This window comes from Colletotrichum phormii, assembly GCF_030913505.1.
Source record: "Colletotrichum phormii strain CBS 102054 chromosome Unknown BDP81scaffold_2, whole genome shotgun sequence".
In the NCBI taxonomy this organism is placed as follows: Eukaryota; Fungi; Ascomycota; class Sordariomycetes; order Glomerellales; family Glomerellaceae; genus Colletotrichum; species Colletotrichum phormii.
In genome coordinates, this window is record NW_026851444.1 from 1799415 (window position 1) to 1823194 (window position 23780).

The 23780-nt window shown below is 52.3% G+C and overlaps 6 protein-coding genes across 6 annotated transcripts; 1 reads left to right on the top strand and 5 right to left on the bottom strand.

Annotated features, from left to right (window-relative positions):
- Positions 1-2669: 2669 nt before the first annotated feature.
- On the top strand, positions 2670-3714 carry BDP81DRAFT_86008 (uncharacterized protein). The gene has a single exon (XM_060596400.1). The coding sequence runs from the start codon at positions 2902-2904 to the stop codon at positions 3442-3444; it is 543 nt and encodes a 180-aa protein (XP_060450662.1). The 5' UTR covers positions 2670-2901; the 3' UTR covers positions 3445-3714.
- Positions 3715-4331: 617 nt separating this feature from the next.
- On the bottom strand, positions 4332-5477 carry BDP81DRAFT_308140 (ankyrin repeat-containing domain protein; the record flags this gene model as incomplete). The annotated part of the gene is made up of 3 exons (XM_060583424.1): positions 4332-4508; positions 4809-5013; positions 5272-5477. Coding segments are annotated over 3 exons (588 nt in total), but the record flags the coding sequence as incomplete, so codon positions are not given.
- A 61-nt stretch (positions 5478-5538) lies between these two features.
- BDP81DRAFT_86005 (uncharacterized protein) lies at positions 5539-7363 on the bottom strand. Its single transcript, XM_060596399.1, has 2 exons — positions 6451-7363; positions 5539-6402 (listed from the first exon to the last, which is right to left on the bottom strand). Exons 1-2 carry the CDS (start codon positions 7173-7175, stop codon positions 5685-5687), a joined length of 1443 nt encoding a protein of 480 aa, XP_060450664.1. The 5' UTR covers positions 7176-7363; the 3' UTR covers positions 5539-5684.
- Positions 7364-7801: 438 nt separating this feature from the next.
- Positions 7802-10208, bottom strand: BDP81DRAFT_86034 (uncharacterized protein). The gene is made up of 3 exons (XM_060596401.1): positions 9615-10208; positions 8696-9563; positions 7802-8637 (listed from the first exon to the last, which is right to left on the bottom strand). Exons 1-3 carry the CDS (start codon positions 10112-10114, stop codon positions 8032-8034), a joined length of 1974 nt encoding a protein of 657 aa, XP_060450665.1. The 5' UTR covers positions 10115-10208; the 3' UTR covers positions 7802-8031.
- Positions 10209-13108: 2900 nt separating this feature from the next.
- Positions 13109-15377, bottom strand: BDP81DRAFT_457437 (uncharacterized protein; the record flags this gene model as incomplete). Its single annotated transcript, XM_060593287.1, has 2 exons — positions 13109-14978; positions 15061-15377. 2 exons carry the CDS (start codon positions 15375-15377, stop codon positions 13109-13111), a joined length of 2187 nt encoding a protein of 728 aa, XP_060450666.1.
- A 4837-nt stretch (positions 15378-20214) lies between these two features.
- BDP81DRAFT_286921 (LIM domain-containing protein) lies at positions 20215-22174 on the bottom strand (the record flags this gene model as incomplete). The annotated part of the gene is made up of 3 exons (XM_060583036.1): positions 20215-21833; positions 21888-21998; positions 22060-22174. Coding segments are annotated over 3 exons (1845 nt in total), but the record flags the coding sequence as incomplete, so codon positions are not given.
- Positions 22175-23780: the final 1606 nt, after the last annotated feature.

The following is a 23780-nucleotide window of genomic DNA, read 5'->3' on the forward strand; positions in this document are numbered from 1 at the left end:
GGCATGACGTTGAGGGAAAAAGCAACTTGGAAGTGTTTACTTCCGTTTTAGCGTCGCTCTCGGTTTTCAAAGAGTTTGTCACAAAGAAACATCGAGGAGGTAGGTTTCTCGTGCGGCAAGGCCCCCCAACTATTGGCACTTAAGGTTGCAGAGTCGCCCGTTGGCGAGTCTAAGACAAAAGTTTCGAACATGTTCCCGAGAGACCCGCTAAGCTTTAGGCTTGACCCGTCGGCATGCCGAGGCCGCCGTCAAGCAACTATGAAAGTGTCAGTTCGAGGCACCAACTCTATGTCCACAGTACAGCCTGTGCTGCTCTGAATCATCCTTGCTGCTTGTGATCCAGCAAGCTGCTCACACTAGATTGGCTCTCGTATTAATTCTCGAATCAACATCTCGGCAATTACGTCGTAGAGAAAATTTGCTGCACGAGAGTGTTTTCTGGTCCGCTGCCGCCCGGTTCCGTGGTTTTTGGGTTGGCATCTTTCCGATCCGGCAGCTGTGCCGACAATCCGGCTCAGTGCGCATCGGCCCCGCTTCCTCCGGGGCCGGTACCACCTTCCGTATTTGGTATCCTCGTAAGGTTGATTCAACGACTTCATTGCATCGCTTCACCCCATCACACTTAAGAGTATAGACTTATATCAAGTCGAGGACCTTTGCATTTGCAAAATGCCAGAGCATTATAAACATGTTGTCGCATATCATGGAGAATCAGGAGCATCTTTTTTTTTGTTTTTACTAGGTTTTATTGACTAAGGTACTCGGTAGCTAGCTAGTATAGAGTATTTTCACCCTTTGGGTGTGACTTTGAAGAGAGTATCTTCATCTTTGAGGTGTGACTGTCGCTGAAGAGAGTATCTTCATCCTTCTGATGTAGCTGCGGCCATCCTGTTACCACCGCTCCATGACCAAGGCATGCTTTCCCTATCTTGTCCGTTGCTTATTTGCTGGGAGGAAGGGGCTTGGGATTCGGGTCGGGAGGGGGGTGGGGAGGCTTGGGGCGAGGTTTGGGCCAGTTAGGAGCCATTGCGTCGGTTTGATTGATGTTGTTGGTTGATTGGGTAATCGTTTTGTTTGATTGATGATTGTTTGGCTTGAGAAGTTGTGTTTGGTTTTGATGGATTTGCTTGAGTGTCTGAGTGTGCTTGGGTTTGGTTGGTTGATTGATGTCTTGAGTGTGTTTGATGTGTTGATGATGTAGAAGAAGAAGGTTTGTTGATTTCGCGGTCGAAATGTTTTGTTTTATAGTGTTGGTAGAGAGGGTGGTGTTGAGGGAGTGAATCATGCTCGGGAGTGCGAGAGATGGTGACTGCGGTTGGAACTTGAGGCAATTCGTGAATGGGTAAGTCCTGATGTCCGAACAGCGTTCTTTAGAGATGGATCTGATTCACGACCGGTACATGGGAGTGCAATTCACTGATCTCAGCCTAGACTCTGGTCTTTTGCCGACCATGGGGGTCCTACTTTCCCATCTCCACGATCCATCTACGTTCCCTGAGAAATGGCGTGTCTCGTAAAGAGTCGTTGTATTACTCGAAACCTATGGGCGATGACCTGAAATACTGTTGGGCTTCCTTTGAAGACTAGGAACACGGTGCTTGGCGATAGCAAACAATGCGGGCCCAATGGGAATCTCTGCCGAGACTCCTGAGAGATTCTTGCGGTTGCACAAGCTTGGCTTACTGAACAACGATTCTTCACAAGCTACCTTGTTTTGAAGATCGACATCATGTGTCCTGATTACCTTCGTATCATGGCCGTGTTCCAAATAGGCTACAAGTGCAGTCGGCATCAGGCAAGATTCCACTTGGACAGCTTCGGTGTCGGGCAAAGTCATTGGTACAGAGGTCAGTGATAGCACAAAGTGGAACACTCAGGTTCGTCGTCAAAGAACCGAGTGCATAGATCTTGCGACGGGGCGTAGAGGTACTGCCATGCCTCGACTGCTCATGTCCAAGCACCGCGACAAAGCCCGTATCAGATATCCTCAGACCGAATAGTCCCCATACTCAAAGATATGGAGCGTCAGGGAAGCCCACCATGCTGCTATTGCATGTTTGCAGCTGCAGGATGTTCGTGGTCTGCTGATCATACGGATGCTCTTCTGCGGGCTGGTTGTAAAGCTTGGAAGTGCCTTGTAAGAAAGCAGTTGGGCATGCACAAGGCCATTGTTTCGATCAAAGCATTCCCCGTTGGTGCTACAATTGTATCCGACGTCGTGACTTGTATCTTTCATCACAAGTTCGCATCCGAGAAACCCCAAAAGGTGTGCTCATGCGAGCACCGCAACGGCGATAAGACACCGTTCGAAGCCGAGTCGCGATACTTTCTCCAACAAATATCTCCATTATGTACAAACACCAGCATCAATATGCAAGCATAACCTCGCTTACCCAAGCAATGTCCCCGCGTTTGTTGCTAAGTCCAGCTCCAGACGCTCGCGCTGAAGCTCGCGTCCCGAGAAGCCGCGCGCTTCCTGTCATTGATTGCACGCGGCGTTCAAGGCATAACTCCATAAGAAGTTAGTTTGATTACTGTAATTGGCTTGGTGAGTTCTTCGCAGGGCGTTGATCGAAGCTTGATTTCCTGCCTTATTTGCTAGCGCTTATGTTTTCCTGAGCCGTTGTCCGCCGCTAACGCGATGGCGTCGCATCTCATGAGCGGGGCATGTTGATGAATGCGAGCAAGAACCTGGAAGATGGGTGATTATTTGTATGTTTATTGAGGTTGATGATGGATTGAGTGTAAGATATAAGAATTCGGGGCCCCGCCAAGAACGAGTTACGATCCGCGTTCAACGGCATCTATTGATCATCACCACACGCTTCTCTCACGCACCACCCGAAGCTCACTCGAGAAGATCCTCAAGCAGATCGATCAGTCATCACCAAACTCACAACGATGTCCGACCAAACAATTCCCAACACCTCACGACAAGCAACCCCTTTACCCCCCGCCCGCCTCATAACAACAGGCCACACCGCAGACGGCACCTCAATCTTCACATCCGACGCCATTCTCCCCCCTTTCCACCCCTTCGGCCCCCAAGCAAGCAGCTTCACCTCCTTCCACACAACTTCAACTCTCCCGGCCTCCAACTTACCCAACGCCCCTCCGCAAACCCTCTCAACCTCCCTACCGCGAGCGCCCGCGGCAGGGACGTACTTTTGCCTCACGGATTTCCCGCCGCGGTATAAGGCGCCCATGCACCGGACTCTCAGTGTCGATTATGCGTGTGTGCTAGTCGGGGAGATTGTGCTCAGGCTTGATGGTGGGGAAGACAAGGTTGTCAGGGCGGGGGAGATTATTGTTCAGGGTGGAGTGAACCATGAGTGGGTTAATGCGTCGGACGGGTTTACGAGGGTTCTGTTTGTGATGGTTGGGGCTGAGGCTGTGGTTCTTGATGATGGGCGAAGGTTAGAAGAGACGGTTTTCAAGAAATGAAGGTCGGGTCTGCGGACTGTAGTGGTGTTGTTTCAACCGTGGCTGGCTTTTGTTTGTTTCGATAAGTTTTTTCTCTAAAATTTTCCCTCCCTGTTAGTTCCTGACTATCCTTTCTTAGATCACACTGTACCAATGGCATGTCCAAAGGTGAACGGGATGTTGAGGTGTTACTCTAGACAACATCAGTTGATTATGAGAAGCAACCAGACTTCACACAGCAAATTCCGTTCTCTATTACTTTTCACACACACTGCGCATAGTTCTGAAATTGCCCCGTGATTCCCACTCAACGATTCAAGTAGCTCCGAAGGAATTTAGCCATCATTATCTCCTCCAAAGAGCCGCACTAATTCAAAATCCCCCTCTGGAAGCAACCTATTTGATCTCTTGATCTTCCGTATAAGGTTCCGTAAAAGCCCCCAAACTTTGCGTGTTGATAGCACCAGCATGCCCTGTATGTACTTTGCTCGCCTCAATTCTCGCAAGTTGATTTCCAGATCATATTCAAGGAGTAATTTGACAACTTCGACGTGATCACCTGATGTCGCTGCTACCAGTGCTGTCCTGGGTCCTAAGTTGCGACGCCTGGTGCTTTCCTCAGACAACATTCCGAGAAGTTTCTGAACAACGTCCACATGGCCTCCAAGCGCTGCTGAGGAGAGAGGGTCTAGGGGCTTCAGTTGTATGTCCGGACGCTTCTTCCGGAGCAGAATTCCCAGGCTCTTGAAGCTCCCTTTCTGTATGATTGCGTTCAAAAACTGCATGCCATCGGCAAATTCGTCCTCGGCGAGGATTTGGTCCCATATATCCCAATCATCATCCGCAAACCCCTTCGTATCGGCCCCCCTTGCTGTAGCCACATCATCTCTCTTCGGGAAAGATGCGCCTCAGGCCATCAGTAATTCCACAATTCTGATATTACCACCCTTACATGCTGCAGCCAGTGCAGATGTGAACTTTCCCCCTGGGAAACGAGCGTGGATGTCCACACCTCCGTCCAGAAAACTCTGGACGGCATCCGAATTGCCCAATAGTGATGCTTTGTACAGTGCTGGCATTCGAGTCTCATCCGGGAGGTTTTGAGTCTCATCCGAGGGGTGTCGGATCTCATCCGAGTAGTTGGATTCGACATCGTCTTCAAGAAGCCGCCATGCCAAACTTCTTTCGCTTGCAGCCAACGCTCTCTCCAATCGGGATTTTTCTAAGTCATGGCGTTGAAAACCCAAGTCTACATCGGCCCCAAAGCTTATGAGGAGTTTGACGATTTCAAGGTGTCCGTTCTCCAAGGCTTCATCAAGGGCCGTGCTCAACTCATAGAACACGATGTCATCACTGCATCCCATGCTTAGAACAGGCAGCCAGACTCCACCCAGGTCGTTCACCCTAGCTCCTGACTGTATGAGCAAACGAACAACCTTTTCGTGCCCACGCTTCGATGCTAGTTGGAGTGACTTTCCAAATGAAAAGCCAGGTTTGCCGCGCGAGGTCCATTTTCCTAGGTCATATTGGACAATATCCGTGTTCCCAGTTTCTGAAGCTACTTCTAAGTATAACTGAAATATCTCGGGACTTGTGGTGACCCTGAGGCCGTCAAAATCCTGGAGAAGGATTTCAGCAACACATGATGCGAGTTGAAACCTTGCAAGCATTGATGCCATCAAGGCAGTTGTGTAGAAGAACTTTCCGGAGAGGACAACATCAACTGCCCCGTGTTTCAGAAGTAACTTCACGGCTTCTTCATGACCTTCCCTTGATGCCGCTTTCAATGGAGTTGGAGAATCTTCAGCTATGCTTGGCGCTTCATCGAATATTCTTTGTGGTGTAGACCAAATCGCATTGATCTCCGCGCCACGCTTGAGAAGCAACTCCATGATTTCTGTCTGGCCATGAGCTGAAGCTGTTATGAGAGGAGTGCCGTATACTCCATCTCTCTGCGCAAAACTCTTCATTTTGTTTGGGTTCGCCCCTTTGTCGAGGAAGAATTCTACCACATCTCGATGACCGAGGGCTGCCGCTGCTTGTATCGGGGTACCATTGGCGATCACTTCTTCCTTTCATATAATCGATGCATGTTTCCGTTGGCTCTCTGAGGTTGCATCGGTCTTTCCACGTCTCGTACAGGCCCTCTACCAAGAAACGAGCGCCGAGATGAGAAGCATAGTAAAGTGGAGACGCCACTTTGTCCATCTCTCTCTCCAACCAATTGTTCCAGTAAGGCTCGACTATTTCATACCAAATCCTCATTGCCCCCCGTTCGAGTCTCTGAAAAAAAGAATCATCTGATCTTGCAGTCGCAGGATGAGTTTACCGTGGGATACTTTAGGATGGCGGTGGCTAAAGTCACCACATAATGCTAATGTGGCGTCAGTCTCATTGCTCTTCTGCCAATGGTTTGGCCAATGCCTTGCAGCGTAAATCGCAAAAGGATGCTGTTGGTAAATTTCGCGAAGCTCGAGTGTACGGAATCGAGAATCGAGCAGCATTGTGAGACACATTGATGCTAGCATTAGGTTCCCATAGGGTTTTCGTATACTGAACGAAGCGCTGCCTTCTTGCAGAAGAATTCGATCGGATTCGAGATATTCCTGTACAGAAAAATGGGCAATACGGATGACGCTTGTTCCTCTTTCATGGTCCATGGCTGTCTCGGTAAAACCTGGGCAAATCTCCTGAAGGGCGTCTGCATCTGGAAGTTGGCGGTCTGGGTTCCAGAAGGACGTGGTGCCGATCTCGACTGCCATAGCGTCGATCATTTCCGGCACAGTCAATGGTACCACAGCGCAACAGAGGATTGTCAACATCTGCCTGGCGTATTCTTCTTCTTCGAGGACGGTCTCTAGCATTCTTTTATAGGTCTCATCCAAGGTAGGAGGCAACGATTGAAGTCGCCGATCGAGAGCCTGTTTGCTTCTTGGACACGTCTCGATTGTTTTGAACTGACACTCGACCCAACGAAAACTTACTATGGTCAGCATTAACAGTGTAGGATAGCATCTGCCCACTCACACGCCATGCGCTTTTTCAATCAAGATTTTCCTAATCAAAGGATGATGCTTGCTCCATTCTCTAAGACGTTGTTGAAGGTGTTGTGAGACGTAGCTAGCGATATCATCATCTATTCCTCCGTTCTTCAATGAGATGACCATTTTTTGCTCTGCATCGATTCCTTCGCGAATGTCGACCTCGTCTCGGCTGGTTACCGAAAGATGCAGTCCCGGCTCTGACCAAGCCCGAATTTCTTGTAATGTTTCCAGCAGACTAGATCGGCGTTCACCTTGAGGGCTCTCGTCCAGTGCATCCAAAACAATGTGGACATCATGGAAACATCGTACGACCTGACGGAAACATTGAAGCAGCTCTACCCTCGACGGTGGGACGTTGTGGTTGTGTCCTAAATCGTGAATTCTTTTCAATGCGGGTGGAATGTAGTCTAGTTGGTCGGATAACTGCAGAATGAGCGCCCGGAGCATAGCTGATGGATCTTGTTTGAACTTATCACTGAACGAAAAGAAGAAGAAACAAAGCCCAAAGCAAGGGTTGGGTCGACAGCGGTGGTGGGTGTCCAACCTCTCGAGCAAGGATTGCAGGTCTTGAAGTTTTCGCAGAGTGCGAGCAACGTCGGAATGCTGGCCTTTAGCAGTACTGTAGAACTGGTAGAGTGACTGCGCAACCTGAATGCCGAGGGAGATTATCCCCACAGCGCTGCCCGCTATAGACAACGGGTCCGCCATGTTGAACGAACCTAGGAGAAGCCGCTTGTTTGACTCGTTGCTAGTTGAAGGTTCAAAATGAAAGATGAAGTTCAAAGATTGCAAGGCTCTCGAGAGGGGTAAAGCAATGAGACGTTGGGTTGGGAGTCTGACGACTGAGTGGAAGGTGGAATACTCCTGTCCAGATAACGTTGTCTGACACCCTTGCAGGGGATGTCACGACCAACCAAGTCGAGCAGTCAGCCCCCGCCTTCTGCGGTTGCTCCGCTCCAAGAGGGAGCCTGCCTTGTTGTTGATCTCTAACAAATCATTCTCGTGACCTTGATATTGGCGGAAAGTGCAGTGCATCAATATTATTGCGAAGGAAGCAGCAAAGCGCTCAGCGTTACCCGAGTAAACCTTGCCACAGTACCGCATGCCTTGGCTTGGAACTATGTACGCATACCAGTCTCATTTTTTGAGAGGGTCAGACTACGCAGAATCCACAAAGACATTCAGTGAGGTCTTCAGAAAAAACCGCTCATCGCAGCGCACATGAGGCTCTAATGCTCGGCAGAGCCCTGGTCTAACTTACGACAGTGAGCTTTCAATCTTACAAGGGTAGACTCAGAGTGAGAAAGACGGGCGAGGAAACAATATGTGTTAAGAGAAGTACGTAATGATATCTTGACACGCAACATCGAAATATCCAAACGAAACGTAACTGAAGAACGAAGACGTTCGAACCGAACTCAACCTGCCTGCTCATAATCGTGACAACTTCATAAACGTATATATACTGAGGGCGAAAAGAGTGACACCCAACAGATCAACAACGGGCGAGGCTTATGTCCCTCATACTTCCGTTGTTAACAAGGAGGAACAAACGTTAGATGATTCAATCATCCACAATCTCATCCGACGACGAGGACGACCCGGACATGATAGACGAGGCATCGTCATACGACGGGATACCACCCGAGTCAGAGGTAAAGTCAGTATCCGTAGCATTTGTCCACAAAGCAACCCAGCGACCAAGATCCTTCCGCCCTTCGCCCAGGTCTTCCTCTCTCGTCGGGTTCGGCCCAAAGTCAGGCTCGAACCCGAGCTCCGCGCGCTCTTTAGGCTCGACTGTGATCACGCGCGGGAAAGGAGGCGGCGGCGGAGGCATACATCCCCTCGGCCTCACACAGGGGACCATTCCCGGTGGACGTATTCCCGGAGGCAGTGTCCGCCAGCCTGGTGGTGGGGGCGGCGGGGTGTAAGGCTCGGCCCAAGTAAGCGGGTCTGGTGCGCCGGGTGGCACGTAGACGCCTCCGTTCATGCCGTCGTTGAAGGCCGAGATGCGCATGTGCAGAACGGCGCCGGGCTTGAGGGTTGTCTGCCATGCCTCTGGCGTGATGACTGTGTCGTTTTCATCCACGATCTCGTACGCTCCGTCCCTTACGAGGCTCCAGAGCCTGGCGACGTCTTTGAAGCGCTGGTGGATTGATACACGTGCACCCTGTTGATCCAGCTTGTCAGTCACATATTCATGGAGTTTCAGAAGAGGGCAATCTTACTTGAACGGTACGGCACTGCTCAAACGGAATATCGTACTTTCGGCCAAGAACATCGGTCATGTGAACTGGCTCTGCTGCCGGATCGACCGACATGAACACAACCGCGACATCAGGACGGGTGGTGTTGTCCACAGTGATGAGTTGCCTGACGCGACCATCCTTTCTCTGGGCGCGGAAGAGGGCACCTTGCACTGCAGAGCGAAGCTGGTCATCCTGGATGAGGAACGCGTCACCCGGGGTCTTTGAGCTTTGCTTCAGGATGCGCTTCAGCTCGAGACGGAGCATCTTGGGCTCCAATGCCAAGAAGGACTCTGGGAATGGGCCGTTTCTCAGGACCGTCGCCTCGAGCTCCAAGTCGGTGATAGATGGAATGGTGTTGCGGCGGAAAATGCCCTTGAACCATTTGCCCACAGACTTGAAGACCTTGGCTGGGAATCGACGCTTTGGCTTCAACAGCTTGATTTCAGCCGGGCCTCCGTCTGAGGTCCCATCCCATGGTTGGTGCCAAAAGCTTGTCGGGGCAACTATTGGCGGAGGTGGAGGAGGAGGTGTGGCAAGCTCAACGACGGGTTTGACCTTGGCCTTCTCCTCCGTCTTGTCACCACAGATGGATGGCGCCCTGGAGTCATTGGCAGTCTCGCCAGACTTCCAGGATTCTGCGTCATCGTCAATATCGCTGCCACTGACGGATGATGCTGCTTCAGATTCGTAAAGGCTCTCAGTGTCAGACTTGTCTGCGAGCGCCAAACGTTCCTTTCTCTCGATTCTTTCGACGAGCTCCTTTGCGGCTTTGGCCTTGCACGTCAACAGACGCATTGCCAGACTCCTTGAGGCCAATTCCTCGTCAAAGCTTCCAGGGTACCTCGGCCTGGTGAATGGTCAGCAACATGTTCATCGTCTTTGCAAGAGCACCACTAACTTGATCTGGAGGCCGGCAATACCAGCCACTTGCATGTGGAGTAGAAGACTAGCTTTGAGCCAGCGCAGTTGGACCTCGCTCGTCTCAATGACTTCCTCAATCACCTCCCAGTCCATGTTGTCGCTGATGGCACGGAGTCTGGATGCCTTCAGGTCCTCCGTAATAAGGGTCTCAAAGTCCACATCTTTGACAACCTTGACAGCAAGACTTGCCCTGTAAACGCTGCGGATAAGGGTGTTGTACACTTTTCCACATCTAGTTGCAAGATCTTCAATGGCCTCTCGGCCAGCGTATTGGTAAACGGGCGAAAACTCAAGTGCATCAGCGGCGAGGAATTCCCGCAGCTGGCTCAGTGCTGCAGCTGTAGCAAGGACATCGTCACTGAGATTGTGGATATCGCAATCTGATCCAGAGGTGCCGAGGTGATAGATTGCGAGCTTCGTGGCGAGCTGGACACCCAACTTGGCGATGCCGGCCATGTCAACGAAAGGGGCGGCCATCTTGTGCAGCGAGCCAGCTGTTGAGATGGATATGAAGGCAAAAGGAAGACTGAGGAAGAACGGTGCCAGCAGGATATCGGCTCCTTTCTTGCACTTGAAGCATGATAAAGAGCGGGGTATTTATCTCCTGTCAGCACTGCATTCTAGTTGCAAGCCTCATTTTCTGCCATTGGGCTGGGCAAGCTGCAAGCTTCGTTATCCCCGTTGGCTGGTCTGGATGGGTGTCCAATGAGCCGCATCAAGCGATGGTGCTACGATCTGTTTCTTGCTCTTGAAGGCTTGAAACGCAATGTGTTCTAGAACCAATGGTTCGATGGGAGTCGCTATCGTGAGGCCATTCTTTGACTGTACCGCATCGTCATGTAGCCACGGCACACTACGATGATGCAATTGGACCAGCAGATGCAGCTGTAGCCCCAAGCACGGCATCAGGCTTTCCCTGCCATGCAATGAAGGTGGGCTTGTCGTGGCACAGAGTCTTGTTCGGTGCCGTCTCGGGTTGCGAATGGATCTGGCTGCCTCATGTTGTTCGTATTAGTGAGGCCATCGTCACGACTCAAAAGCGCATGTGCGCGGGGGACGCATTATCGAAGTGAGAGCCTGCCTGAGGTGTCTGCGGGCTATAGGCATCAGCTGCAGGCTGTGATCGCTTCAGGTCGCTCTTTTGGGTGACAAGAAGCAAAGTGGAAGTACACTGCAGGTGAGGTAGGACGTCCTGCCCAATTGATTTGAGCTGCACGTGACTTTAAACGGCCCCCGGTCCACGCGGGGCAGGTACGGCAGGCGCGCTTCCCCCCGCCCAGAGAATGGAGAAGTCGGCAGGAGCCACGCGCAATGCATGCCGTGTTCCGTCCGCCTGCAACTTCAGCAAATTGACCAGGCAGTTAGGCAGGCATGGCAGGTAAGGCAGATAAGGCAGATAGGTGGGCGGAATCAGGCAAAATCTCACCCGTGATGGTTCGCCCTCTGCCTCTTTGACGCACCTCAATTCTGTCCTACCCTCGTTGTGAAGATCTCGAAGCCGCGCAGGCGCTCGCGTCTGGAACCAGCCTGCAGGATCGTTACTTTTGGCTGTAGTTATCCGATGCATGCTGTGAGGCCGCCGGAGCAGTCCGGACACCGAAAATTTGAAGATCCCGCCAAGAGGTTGGCATTCGTCTTGACCTTTTTGAACGCACATTTGAGCGCTGATCCAACCACATGCCGTTGTACGGAAGTGGTTGTTTCTCCTTCGCCCATACTATCGATCTCTAGCTGCGCTTGAGATAATATGGTTCAAGGACTAAATCAAGGGGGAAACCGGGGGCGAGAGGACCATCTTCGAGAAGTAGAAGTATGTTTCATGAATATGGATTGGGGCCGAATGGCTGGCAAACACGCATAACACACAAACGAAAACATTTTCATAGCAAGTTGATACATATGTGACTTTTCCATTCGTTCAGTAGCTGTGACCTTGCGGAGCTGTGATAATGTGCAACTCAGATCTCATCCTTCCCAAGGCAAAGCCCAAACCCAGCCACCAACGTCGAGCTGCTCACCTTAGGAAGCATGAATCCAGTCTCCGGCCACCCGGCGGCTCCTTACTTCATATAAAAGGCGCCGGGCCGCGCAGCCATTGGTATTCAAACAAAAGCAGGTCCACCATCCATCACTCGGTCCTTCAGACGCCACGACAACGTGAAGTCTCAGATGATCAGGATACCCATTCTATAAAAATTACAAGCACCAAGCATGCCGCCCTAAGCCGAGCCTCCCAATCTCACACAAGCCTCACCATTCATCCTCATCCCGTACCTACCCCAGTATATTTCTCACCGAATACCTCACCCAGGACTAACAACTCGGGACCCAAGTTGATAATTTGGAGACACGCTACCTTACTAGAACAGGAACCTCAAGATGCTCTTCTGCCATCACTACCTCTATACTCCTAGCAAGGCATTGCGGGACAAATCAGTCAACCAACTGGTCGGTCCAGCCAGATCAATCAGATCAGCAGCGTGCCGTCTTCATTCGCATTGGCGGGGACGAGGAGCCTTTATATATATATGAGAAATTACCAGACGCCTGGCCCTCCAGCTGGTTCCTGTTGTATCAATTATGTGTCCATTGGGCTCTAAACCACCAGGCTGTAATCCATATGGAAGCCTTGGATAATTGGCCTTAGGGGCCTGGACCGCAAAGCCAGTCAAACTCTAACATCTACACTCACGGAATCGCAACAAGTCACTCATAAAAGACCAGCAAAAGACCCATGACAATTACGATTGGCAGGTTTTCCCTCATCTCCTAGTTCCCGAAGGATAGAGATACTCTACATATCTACGCTCATTCACTCCCGAAGACCAGTAATACCTGTCCCCCACCTACGCACACATTCCATCTACATCCATCCTTTGTACAAGTAGAAAAGTGAAGCCGACCGTTTAGGGAAAAGGTCTAATCGCTGTGAAAAATGCCCGAAAAAGAAAAAGAAAAAAGAGAGTAAAGTAAGGTAGGGAGAAAGAACAGGTTTTGTCGGCATCGGACAATGAAGAAGAAATAAAATGTGCCATGGTTTTTCTTAAGATGCATCACTGATGATGAAAACGGTAATTCCATTCCCTTACATGTGAAGGTCGAAACAGTTGGTTTGAATGAGACGACGCCTCGCTCCGGGGGCAACACCGCAACCACCTTATTTTCCTTTCTAACCTGTGGCCCGCATGCGTATGGACAGAATGGGTTGATGAAGGTCGCCACGGTTCCCGGGGACGATCGTCTGGAACTCGTTGATATTCATAGCCTCTCGGGCATGTAAGTGGTATTCGTAGCAGCGCCTGTTCTCCAGGATAGGTACCCTCCAGATCCCATTGAAGACTCTCATGTCCCGTTGCTTCTGCTGCCAATGTTCTGCTTCATACATCGCCGCTCCTGCCAGCGAGACGATGAAACCCAGTTTGGAGCAAGTCTTGTTCGTACATCATACACCATAGTTCTGCGTGAGCACGTTCAGCCGTAGAAGAGCTCGAACTGGGTTGCGAAGCCGGGTTCTGTCGGCTTGACCTCCTTGATGGGGTGGAGGATCATGGGTGGCAGACACGGACGACCGTGCGCTCTCTCCCAGTTCTTGCCTCCAATCTTAGTGTCGACATATCCGATCCAGTTGTTGTACAGTCTTGGTGGGGGCTCGGCGCGGTAGTACCAAGTCATGCCCTGGTATCTACGCTCTCTACCCCAGCCCATAGGGCTGCCCTCGCCACCGCTCTCGCCGCGAGGTCCAGGATTGAACCACTTCTCGAGGAAAGTACCATTCCAGGGGCGGTCGAACCAGGTAGGGTGGGGCGCAAACACAGTCTTGAAGCCGTGAAGAAGGGCCACAGTTTGAGGGGTCATCTCCGACGCAATGTGATTGCCGCGAAGATTCTCGACGTGCATGATGTCCAAGAGACGCTTGGAAACACGAGATTGGGTGACAATGGTGGTTCGGCGGGGGAGGGTCTTCGCAGGGTCGGGGAACTTTTCGTCTCTGTAGCCCCAAATGTGGTCCGAGATGATCCAGCTGCTGTTGATCGGGTTGAAGATAGGGCCGACAGTGATCATGTCGGCATCCTCGCCAACACCCCACTTGTACGGTTCCTTCTCAGGGTTTTCGACAGGAGGCTTGGGGCCGACGGGATTGATAAAAGGCAGCTTGGGCGGGCCCCAGACCTGGTTGCCGCGGGTGCGCTGCTCAACGTCCTTGCGGAAGTCGGTATCGTAGTCTCCGTGGAAATCGGGAATGTAGTAACGCTCGTTACGCTCCCACAAACCTCTGCGGGGCTGCTTCTTGGAGAAGTCGGAGAGGCGCTTCAGGAAGTCGTAGTTGTGACCAATGATTCTGGCGTCCATTTCCCAATTCCAAATGAAGTCGAACTCGGGGTGGTCCTGACTGAACTTCTGCACCGATAACCATTGGGCAGAATGCACGCTCTTTTCGTTCTCGTCGGTAAGTGCCGTGTACAGGTTCCACATAGCTTGGTCATTCCACAGCTTAGTGATGCCGTGGAACTCGAGAGGCACATGCTCGTTGAGCACGTACTGGTACGTGGCCTCGTCGTTCCAGATGTCGAGAGCCTGGTCGCGAACGTGCAGCAGCAGAAATACCTGGTACTCGCCACCGGATCGGAGCGAGAGCTCAGAAATGAGGGAGCGGATAACCTGCTTGTCATTCTCGGTGTACTTCTTGCCGGTATAGGTTCGAAGAAGGACAGCAGTACGGGTGTCGGGAGTCGTCACCTTGACGCCCTTGGACCCGCCCCTGAACTTGTTGGTGAGGCCTCGCTTCTCGTTTGCCTCCTCTTCCTCCTCGACCTCCTTGCCGTACTTCTCAGCGATGTCGGGGTAGGCAGTCTTGATGTACTCGTTGGGCTTGCCCTCGTCGAAGCGGGCAGCATTTCTCTCAATGCACTTCTCCTGGAGATCGCCCCAGTTGATGTTATCCCAGTCAATGCGGAGACCGGCCTTGCTGAGTTGAGGCAGAAGACCGTAGGGCCCGAGTCTGGTCTCACGCTCGTAGCAAATGTTGCCGTCCATGTCCAGGACGTCGAAGCCACCGAAGCCCGGATTGGGGAATTTTGCGGGATGACCCTTGAAGACTAAGAGGTCGTCGACGGACTCGCCAGTTGCGCCAATGCAGGGCACATGGGGCGCGCGATGCGTCTTGTTCCATTCTTCGCCATTGTAGTCGGGGTAGGGGTTGAAGTAGACAGGTCGTTGGTTCGTGTAGGCCTCCTCCTGCGTGCCAGACTCGCGGAGGTTGGCGGCGTGCTGGGCGGTCCTGTTCTCCTTATCCTTCAGGGAGTTGAGTGTGTTCCCGTAGATCGCATCGTTGCCGGGAAGCCTGTAAAGTTTAAAAAGTCAGTCTTTCCTGCATCCGTGACAGGTGACGTTCCCGCAATCGGAATTGACAGGAGGGCACGTACTTCTTGGCAGCTTCATACTCCCGCGCGAACTCATCTCGCAGATCCTGCTCGTGCTTTTCTCTCTCTTGCTTTTGCCTCTCCTCATCCTGCTTCCTCTCCTCTTCCGACTTTGGCGGCTCAGGAGGTTCGGCCTTTTGGGGAGGCGCAGAGGTGCTGCCGTCTTGGTTCCAGGGGACGACGTGATAGCCGGCAGGAGCGCCCCTTGTGGCCAGGAAGTAGACGGTGACAATGGCCAGAGCGAGGAAGAGCAACGTCTTGGGGCGGGCCCTCGGGGCGATGAAGCCTCTCGATGATTGTTGTTTGAGCATGGTCAACATGGCCAGCGCGGCAGCGGCAAGTGGCAAGCGACGGCGGGCGGCGGTCGACTGGTGGTTATTAAAGAATCGGCAATCCGTGGTAAAATAGGTGCTGATCGAATGGGCGATTGGGTATAGGTTACGGTTGGAATGTTTGCAGCGGCGCTATAGAGGCATGCTGCGGCGGTCGAGAAAACACACAACCAAAGGAATGACGACCCGAAGCGCTGGTCTTTCGAAGTACGAAAGGAACGTGGTGAGTTCTCGCGCGCCACGCAAAACCCAATCGAGAAGAAACCTGGCTCGAACGACAACAACGCTGCAGTGTGAGCGGGACCTGTTATGGGGGCTTGGCGAGATTGGATAAGACTCGTTGATTAAAGAGCGGCACGGCTCCTATCAAAGAAGACCCAGTTGGGATTTTTTTCGGGGGGTGTGGTGCAATGGATCGGATGGGGGGCGAGTAGCGCGGGGGTGAAAAGGGAGGAAGAGACAGAAAAGTCTAGACTGGAACACGCCTCTCCGCAAAATCCAGGTGAGATCTGAAGTGAAACGACGACAATGTCGATGAGAGTGATTGTTGCTGTTACCGCGATTGCAGAGAATTTTTTGGGTTTCGCAGCAAATGACAAAAAGGGGAAGAAAGGAGAAGGAGTGGAAGGCAAGTGGAAGGAGAGACTACTACAACGATGACAGCGGATGCCGGGACTCAGGCACTCAGGACTCAGGACTCAGGAGAGAGGATGTCGACTCAAGCTCTGGGCAATGAACAGTGGGCAGGAAGGACGGGAAAAGGTAAGGCACACTAACTAGGCAAGAGGCAGGAGGATCATGGAAGGGGAAGCAGGGAAGTTGGAAAAAAGAGGAAGGGCCACCGCCAATCGAGTTGCTCCGTTGCTTAGAGACGGCAAGGGCTGGCCGCAGGGTACAGAGAGTACGAAGTACATCTCCAAGTACGATTTAAATTGGATAAGAAGGAACGATGTACATACAATCGACCGCCTGCTCTCTTTCCCAAGTTCCTTCACTGCGAGGAAGGAAGGAAAGCACGTAAGCACGTAAGGTACCTTGGGCTCGTTCTCTATCCGTAAGGAACTTCAGTTGTCCGTCATGTACCTCAATGGGGTCCCGCGGATATCTGCAGATGAACCGCGTACGTCGCCGCATGCACGTTGCAACACGCAAAAGGAGACACACAGCAGCAAGCCAACCAACCAAGTCACAAACTGACGAACCCGCTCATCCTCCGAGTTGGATGTAGATCGCCGGTTACGTGAGAAAGTAGCCACCGTCCACCTAATCTCTAAAAGAGGGACGCAAATGTCGCCCACCGGTCCTCCCTGAGTCCCTCCACCCCTTGTTGACGAGAGGATTGGATGGGAATCAAGACCTGGCTGCTGGCTCCGGCACCCGGCAATCAATTCATCACACAAGACTCAGGTCGCGCGGGATGGGCGGGACCGTTGTGGTCACAGGTGGCATGGATGATGGATTCATGGTATGTATGACGGACTTTTTTCTTTTCTGCCCAGACATCTCTGCCAGACTCCAGTGGCACTCGGCAAGCGATACTAACAAAAAAAGGGGAGAGCCAAGTTCGGACTGGAGCCATATCGAAGCACTTTAATCGCATTCGTCCCCATCCACCATGCTGTGCAAATTGACACACCGTAGCGGCAGCCGGCAGCGCGACTTGTGTTTCGCCGGTTGAGCCAGCAATCAGTGGATGTTTCAATCTCAGGAGGGTGATTGCACCAGGCCACCTCATCTTTTTCCACCATCCCGCTGATGGTGTTGCTGCTGCCGGGGCGAGACAAACGACGAGAGATTCCCCAATACAAGAAGACAAAGAAAGCCACGCGTTCAACCTCGTTGCCGAGTCATCAACCATAACTCCCGCGCCGTTGCTGCTCTTTCGCGAACAAAGAGCAAAGAGAACCTCACCAAAGCCGACTTGACCAAAATTATGGCCTAAAGTTGAACGCCCTGAAAGTTGGTGTTGGCTTGTTTCTCTTCCCTGACCAATCCAAGCCGCATTTTCTTGGCCACGCTGCGAAACCAGGAACGGCACCAAAAAGTGGCACTTCCAAAACCATACCCCCTGTTGATCCGAGTTAATCGCCTTTTCTTTCCAAAGTACCGAGACACCCAATTTCAGGCGTCAAGATACCTCATCAACTCAGCTCGCTCCTTACACTGAAAAAGCACTTTACACGTGCCCTGCCGCTGTCGGATATCCCACGCGTCTTGGCTGCTTCATCAACGGAAAAGAGAGGAAGGCCTTGCAAACGAGAAGGCGAAGATGGCATATACGTTCGAAAACCAGACCAAATGAGAGGAAGTGCGATGGGTAAGGGGATACCGAATTCCTCGAAGTAAATGCGCGGGACTTGAACGGGTCCCACCATTCCCGCTCATCCTCGACTGTGACACCGAGTCACTGACAAAGGCGCTCGACTCGGTTTGAGGTGGGAAATAGGTAGCTGAAGAAGATCTTCACGGCCCTCTGCCCGTTCAAGAAGGTGCCAATGAATGTCATTGTCTCCAGAGAGGATCACATCACACAGACATCCGCAACGGACAGTGCCCTCTGCCTCACAGGCTCACACTTTGACCTTGGGTCAGCATAACAGCAAGTCTGTGCTCTCGAGACTCAGACCGAACAACTGCACGCGATTTCGAACGGTTCCATACTTCCATTGCAATCTTGCTCTGATGCCTTCCGAAATAAAACGCGCGACATAACCAGCTACCTACCGCGGCGCAAGGCAAGGAGGGACCAGCTGCAGTCTGCAGGTGACTTGCGCCTGTGAATGCAGGGCAAATGCTCTTATCTCGCAATCGCAAAGACATCATTTCCATCAATGAGAGACCCCGAGAAAGAAAAGACTGACGGGAGAAAAAGAAATTTCCCAATCAAACCATCGCCAGACCTCACGTATCATGTCTAACAAACGCAGCAAGAGAAGAAATAACAACCTCCCCCTCTCTACTAACATAAGTCAAAACATCTGGCTAATAAGCATGGGCGCATTATCTCGTCCTCCCCTTACAGTGCCAAGTTGCCAGCAACTCGCGTACCGCCGTCAGGTTCATCCAGCAGCATCTAACATTCTGTCCTCTCCTGCCCGACCACGCCAACTTCCTATTGTATTTGTCGACGCTCGACAGTCACAGAACGAGCAAGAGGCCCCGCCATCCATCCGTCTGACGTTCCATCCACTCTTTCTATTTCCATCCAGCAATGCGCGCGCTCCACGGAACACCCGCTCGCAGTGAAACCCAGCTGGGCCACTCACAACCAGACGAACCATTGACACTGTCCTCTGTACGGGCACGCCGTGCGCCAGAATGCCATCAAACCTGCGCGAGTCGGATTGTCCCTTGAACCGTGCGAATTATCCAGCGCACGATGCCAGCGAAGTCCTTAATCCTCGACACTAGCCACTCTTCTTGAAACAACCTCCCGGTGGAGCACGACATTTTTCTCAAAACTGAAGAGGTCCATCGAGATTTCGACATGGAAGTGCCTCCGGATTCGTACATGACATAATTCTTAGGACCTGGCCAATTGACTTTGGAGCTTCTGATTGAAGCCGTCACGAAGAAGGACCTCCTACCTCCGTCGAGTTGAAAGCTAACTATCGTTTTCACAAATGACCTCTCCCAGGCAAGTGTGGAATGTACCGACGGATGTATCGAACTTTTTGTGAGATGTGCGTTGTATTCGTTCATCCTGTTCAACCGATCTTGCTTCCAGTGAATTGTCTACATGAAAATATGCTCTCTCTTTTGAGATTGATTCCAAGTTGGCATTGCGATTTCCATATCCCTTGACGTCTCGATGATGGACTTAAGTAGTCTTGATAAGACTCCCAGCATCAACGCCGCCAGACGGTCGAGATTGAATATCCCGCGCTCCCTTGGGCTGTCTCTTTATTGCAGAGACTGGGAGTCGAAGTCAATATTGCAGTTAATGAGATTGCTAGGGGGGATGAAGTCAGAAGTGAAGCGTGCGAGATAGGATGAGAGCTAGTCAATCAGGTCTCAGTCACGAGCCGAGGCGAGCATTCAGTATAAGTATAAGTTGACATCACCAAGATTTGGCGTCAGGAACAAGAGAGCATGTCATACAGTCGAATGGACTCTGGAACATGCACAAAGAAAGCAACTTTTTCAGCATATGGGGTAAGAATGTTGACTCAAGGTTGATCTTGTTTGTTTAACTTGCTACGGGTTGTGGTCTCAAAACCGGCGAGCCTCTTTCGACGGCTAGCTATGTACAAGCACTCATGTGCAACCCATCCCCACCTGCAAGGTCTTCTTCCTCTGCTCCTTTGCCATGTAATTGGAATGTCTCCAATGCTGCAATGGCTTTCCTTCCTCAAGAGCTTCCATAAGCTCATGCTCAAAACGAAGACGAGATAAGTGCGTCGTCCGATGCAGGTATCAACAGAGTCCACAAAGGACTGGGTATATAAAACTCTAGATGGCAAAAAATAAAATGAAGTGTATGTGGCGGGTTGAGATGAGGTTTGTGTCGTGGTCGTGAGCGGGTCGTGGGGTATTAAAAATGCAATGTAAATGATGATTCATATACGACGAAGCGAATATGTAGTCGGAAAGGATCTGGATGGTATGTATCCCTGGTGGTTTACATCATTCCGAGTCTTGTCATGCGCTTGTTCATAGTAGGCGGCATAGGCGGGGCGAGTCCGGCCCCGGGGCCCATTCTCTGTCCGCGAGGGAGACCGATTGGTGGTCTCATGCCGGACTGTCCGTTACTGGGACGTCGGCCGCCTTGTCCGGGAACACCGAGGCCACCGGGGGAGCGTCCTCGTCGCTCTTCGTTGACCATGCGAGGCGGCGTTTGCATGCGGCGCCAGGCGTCCTTCTCGCAGTATGATCTGCCGTTGACTTCGAAGTAGCCGTTGGAGAGCGACATTCCGCAGTCGCCGCAGCGGAAGCAACCGACGTGGTACTTGATACGTTCTTCGTCTTCCAGGTACTGACCCTCGATGCCGCGTCTGCAGGAGCCACACAAGCTCCCGTTGAGCTTGTGATAATGGTTACCGCAGTAAGGCTTGTCGTTGAGAACGTAGAATTCCGCTGAAGAGAAGGGCTCGAGACAAGTTGTGCAGACGAAGCAAGCCTTGTGGTAGCGTCCGGTGAGACGGCCGTCTGAGGATGAGATGCTCTTGCCGGTAATGGCATCGCCGCAAGACTTGCAGTTTCCTCGCGAGGGCCGGTTGCGGGGCGGGGACGAAACGCTGCGCTGATCGCTGGCTTGACGCTCATGTTTTTGGTTGTAACGATCCATGGGGTTACGGTCCATGGGGTTGCGACGGTCGTAGTCGGGTGTCGCAAGTGGTGATCTCGCACGGGGTCTGCCTCCTTGAACAGCTGGATCATCTCGAAGATCCACAGATGGCGGTGCGCGGCGGCTCGAATACGGGTTCGCCAGGGGTTTCTGGGATGGTGGCGGCATACCGGGGGACTTCATAGCCTCCATGGAAGACTCAATGTCGTTCATCAAGTTGTCGAAATTGGTCACATCGGAGGGGTTTCGACGTCCTCGCGGGTTCGCCGGGCTAGACTGTGAGCTGCTCTGAGAACTGGCCTGGCGACCATGGCTGAACATGGACGCCCCGGACGACGTAGAGGCGGAAGGAGTGTGATACGGGTTCGATGAACCAAACTCGCTCGCCAGATCCACCTGTGGCACGCCGTCCCTTCCAGCTGTTGTCGGGCGCAGAAGACTTGTTCTCGGCGGTGGTGCTCTTGAAGTGTCGGGCCCCATGGAAATCTTCCTCTCATGCTCTCCGCCGCTCGGCTGTCCTCGAAGTCTGTCAGATCGGGTGGGAGGTGCTGAAGGCGTTCTCAGAGGCGGCTCGATGGGTTCGCTAGGTCGCGGGAAAGTACCTGCGCGGCTAACGTAGGCTTCAGGCTCAATATCGTCTGGGGTTGTTCCTGGCGGCCCAAATCCTCCATAACCATTCTTTCTTGGTAGTCTTGGTGGCGCAATCCCGCCAGCGTTGCTGCTTCCAGAAGACATGAAGGAGTTGTTGGATGCTGAAGTCAGTGGCCGGTCGTTTGTCATGTTTTCATCCGGAGTCAAAGAGTCCTGTCTCGATGGGGCGAATGCGTTCTTTGTTGCTCCTCGACCTCCCGCTCTCCTGCCCATCTCGAAAGGCCCTGGTGCGATCGTGTTCATACGCTGAAGAAGGCTGGGCGCTTGCTTCTTTTGTTCGCCTGGGTACATCTGTTCAGATCCGAAGTCGTCACCATCGTCGAAAGCCCCGTATCCTCCAGGTCGTCGAGATTGCTGGTTCGAGTTGTAGTCGTTTGCGATTTGCGGTTGGAAATAGTCGTCATTTCGGCCCATAGCTTGGCTGTTTGGGGTTTTGGGCGAGATGCTGATTGAACCAGTCGATGTGCTTATAGGTGTTAATTGACCCTGTCGCGAATATGGGAGATCTATTCTTGTTAGCCAACTACGCTTGAGGAGTCAAGATGGGTTTATCGGCATACTGGCGGCACTGGTGTCTAGTGTTGGAGGTGCTATGCGTCCGTACTTGTTGTCCAACGGCGGCGGCTGATCATATGATCCTAGGCTGTCTGGACGATCTGGCGGCGCCGATGCTGTATATGATGTGAGTTTGACTCATCCGGTAGTAGTTTTGAGTGAATGTGAATAGCTTACGCTCTGCTCCTGGGCCGCCGCAGATGTGCTCGCCCATCATGGAGATTTCTACATCGAGACCGCATGACGAGCATTTGATAGCCGGCATAAAGCTCGACTCCCTTGGTAAGGCCATTTTGGCTGGTGATCCTGTTGTCCTTCTTGCAAAGACGCCCAAGCTCTCCGATTTTCACTAGAGGTGTGTCGTCTGTATTCCCATGCGCATTTGAGGCCGCATCAAGCTGATTTCCGTAGGCGCAGTCTGCAATCCAAATGCGGATGTGGCGGAAGAATGGAGGCAGCGGACGGGGCAACGGGGGCAAGACGGCTCTTGAGTGTTTCTAGAAAGCGAAAAAAGGGCGGCAGTGACGTGAACTGACGTTGTCCCTGGAAGTTTAATGGTGGTGGGACGCACGATCGCGCCTCGTTTCCAGCTTAAGATCGGAAACTATGTGGATTTACTGTGACGGGGTGGTGGACGACTGGAACCCCCCGTTGCAGTTTGCAGGCGAACTCCCAGGCGCCGGTGTGAGCGGTGTATGGGTAAACCGTGAGCGATGCTGAGTGTGAGCGTGTGACCAAGCGGTGTCCGAAGGGCTTTCTTTTTGGAGGCGGAGCGCTTCTGCAGAGTCGCACGAGTCCCGGGATCTTGGTTGCTGTCAAGGATGCAGTGTAGGAGCGTGTTTTGGGACCAGCGCAGCTGTGAAGAAACACGAGCTCCAAGTAAGTGCACAGTCAACTCTCGAGGGTGTGAAAGACTGTGTATGCTATTGCTGTTGTAATGGTAAGAGACGGAAACGGGAAGGGATAAGCTGGTCTGAGGATGAGTCGCTTGGGGAAGAGATGTTGCGTCTCACGTCTCGAAGTTGAGAAGAGGGTGTCGGGACATTTGGTGGATTTGGGAAGCATAGGAGACGTCCTTGAGCGTCTCAGGGCCAGTAAAGAGAGGCGACCCCTGTTCGTGGTGTGGGTGGTCAGAGAGAAGCACAGACAGTGGCTGTCGAGCAACCCCTGGCGGCCTTGTCCGGCTCATACCAGGTTGGGCCTGGCGGTTGACGAGCATCAAGCAGGGATCTGGGGTATTTGCATGGTGCATCTCTCTGTGCGCAAAGGATAGAGCTGGGTCCGGATGGAGAGGAGGGGCGGAGAGAACACACACAGAGAGACACCTATCCGAGAACTGTAAGGTATCCGTAGGTAGGAAGAGGTTCGATGTGATGGAGAAGTGTCAGAAGGACTGTAGTTATACCACCTTGACTCCTTGAGTGCGACTGAGACTGAGACGGATACACAGGTGAGGTGAGGTGATGTGATGTGATATCAGTGTGCCTGGAGGAGAACAATGGGAGAAGAGACGAGACGAGGAGGGGCACAGCAGACACATCATCGAGGGATTTGCGAGGATTTACAGTCCTTGCCCGTTGTTTAGGCTTTAGTCGACTGGTCCATGTCGAGGATCAATCGTGACAGTGGGATTGCGCAAGGAGCAGACTTGTTCACCTGCGACAGAGGGACAGTCATAGAAGGAATAGAATCATAAGGTAGAATGAGAGGAGACGGGCAAAGGGTCCAATGTCCGATGGCATGCCGCTTGCATCGGGTTTGGACTGTGATGAAGGGTTCAAGAGGTGCTCCTTAGACGCAGACCAGTCTACCAGATAAATTGTCATAGATGAATAGGTGACCAAAGGGACCTGGGACGGCGCAGGGTGGATCAGCAAACCACGGCGTTCTTACCCTGC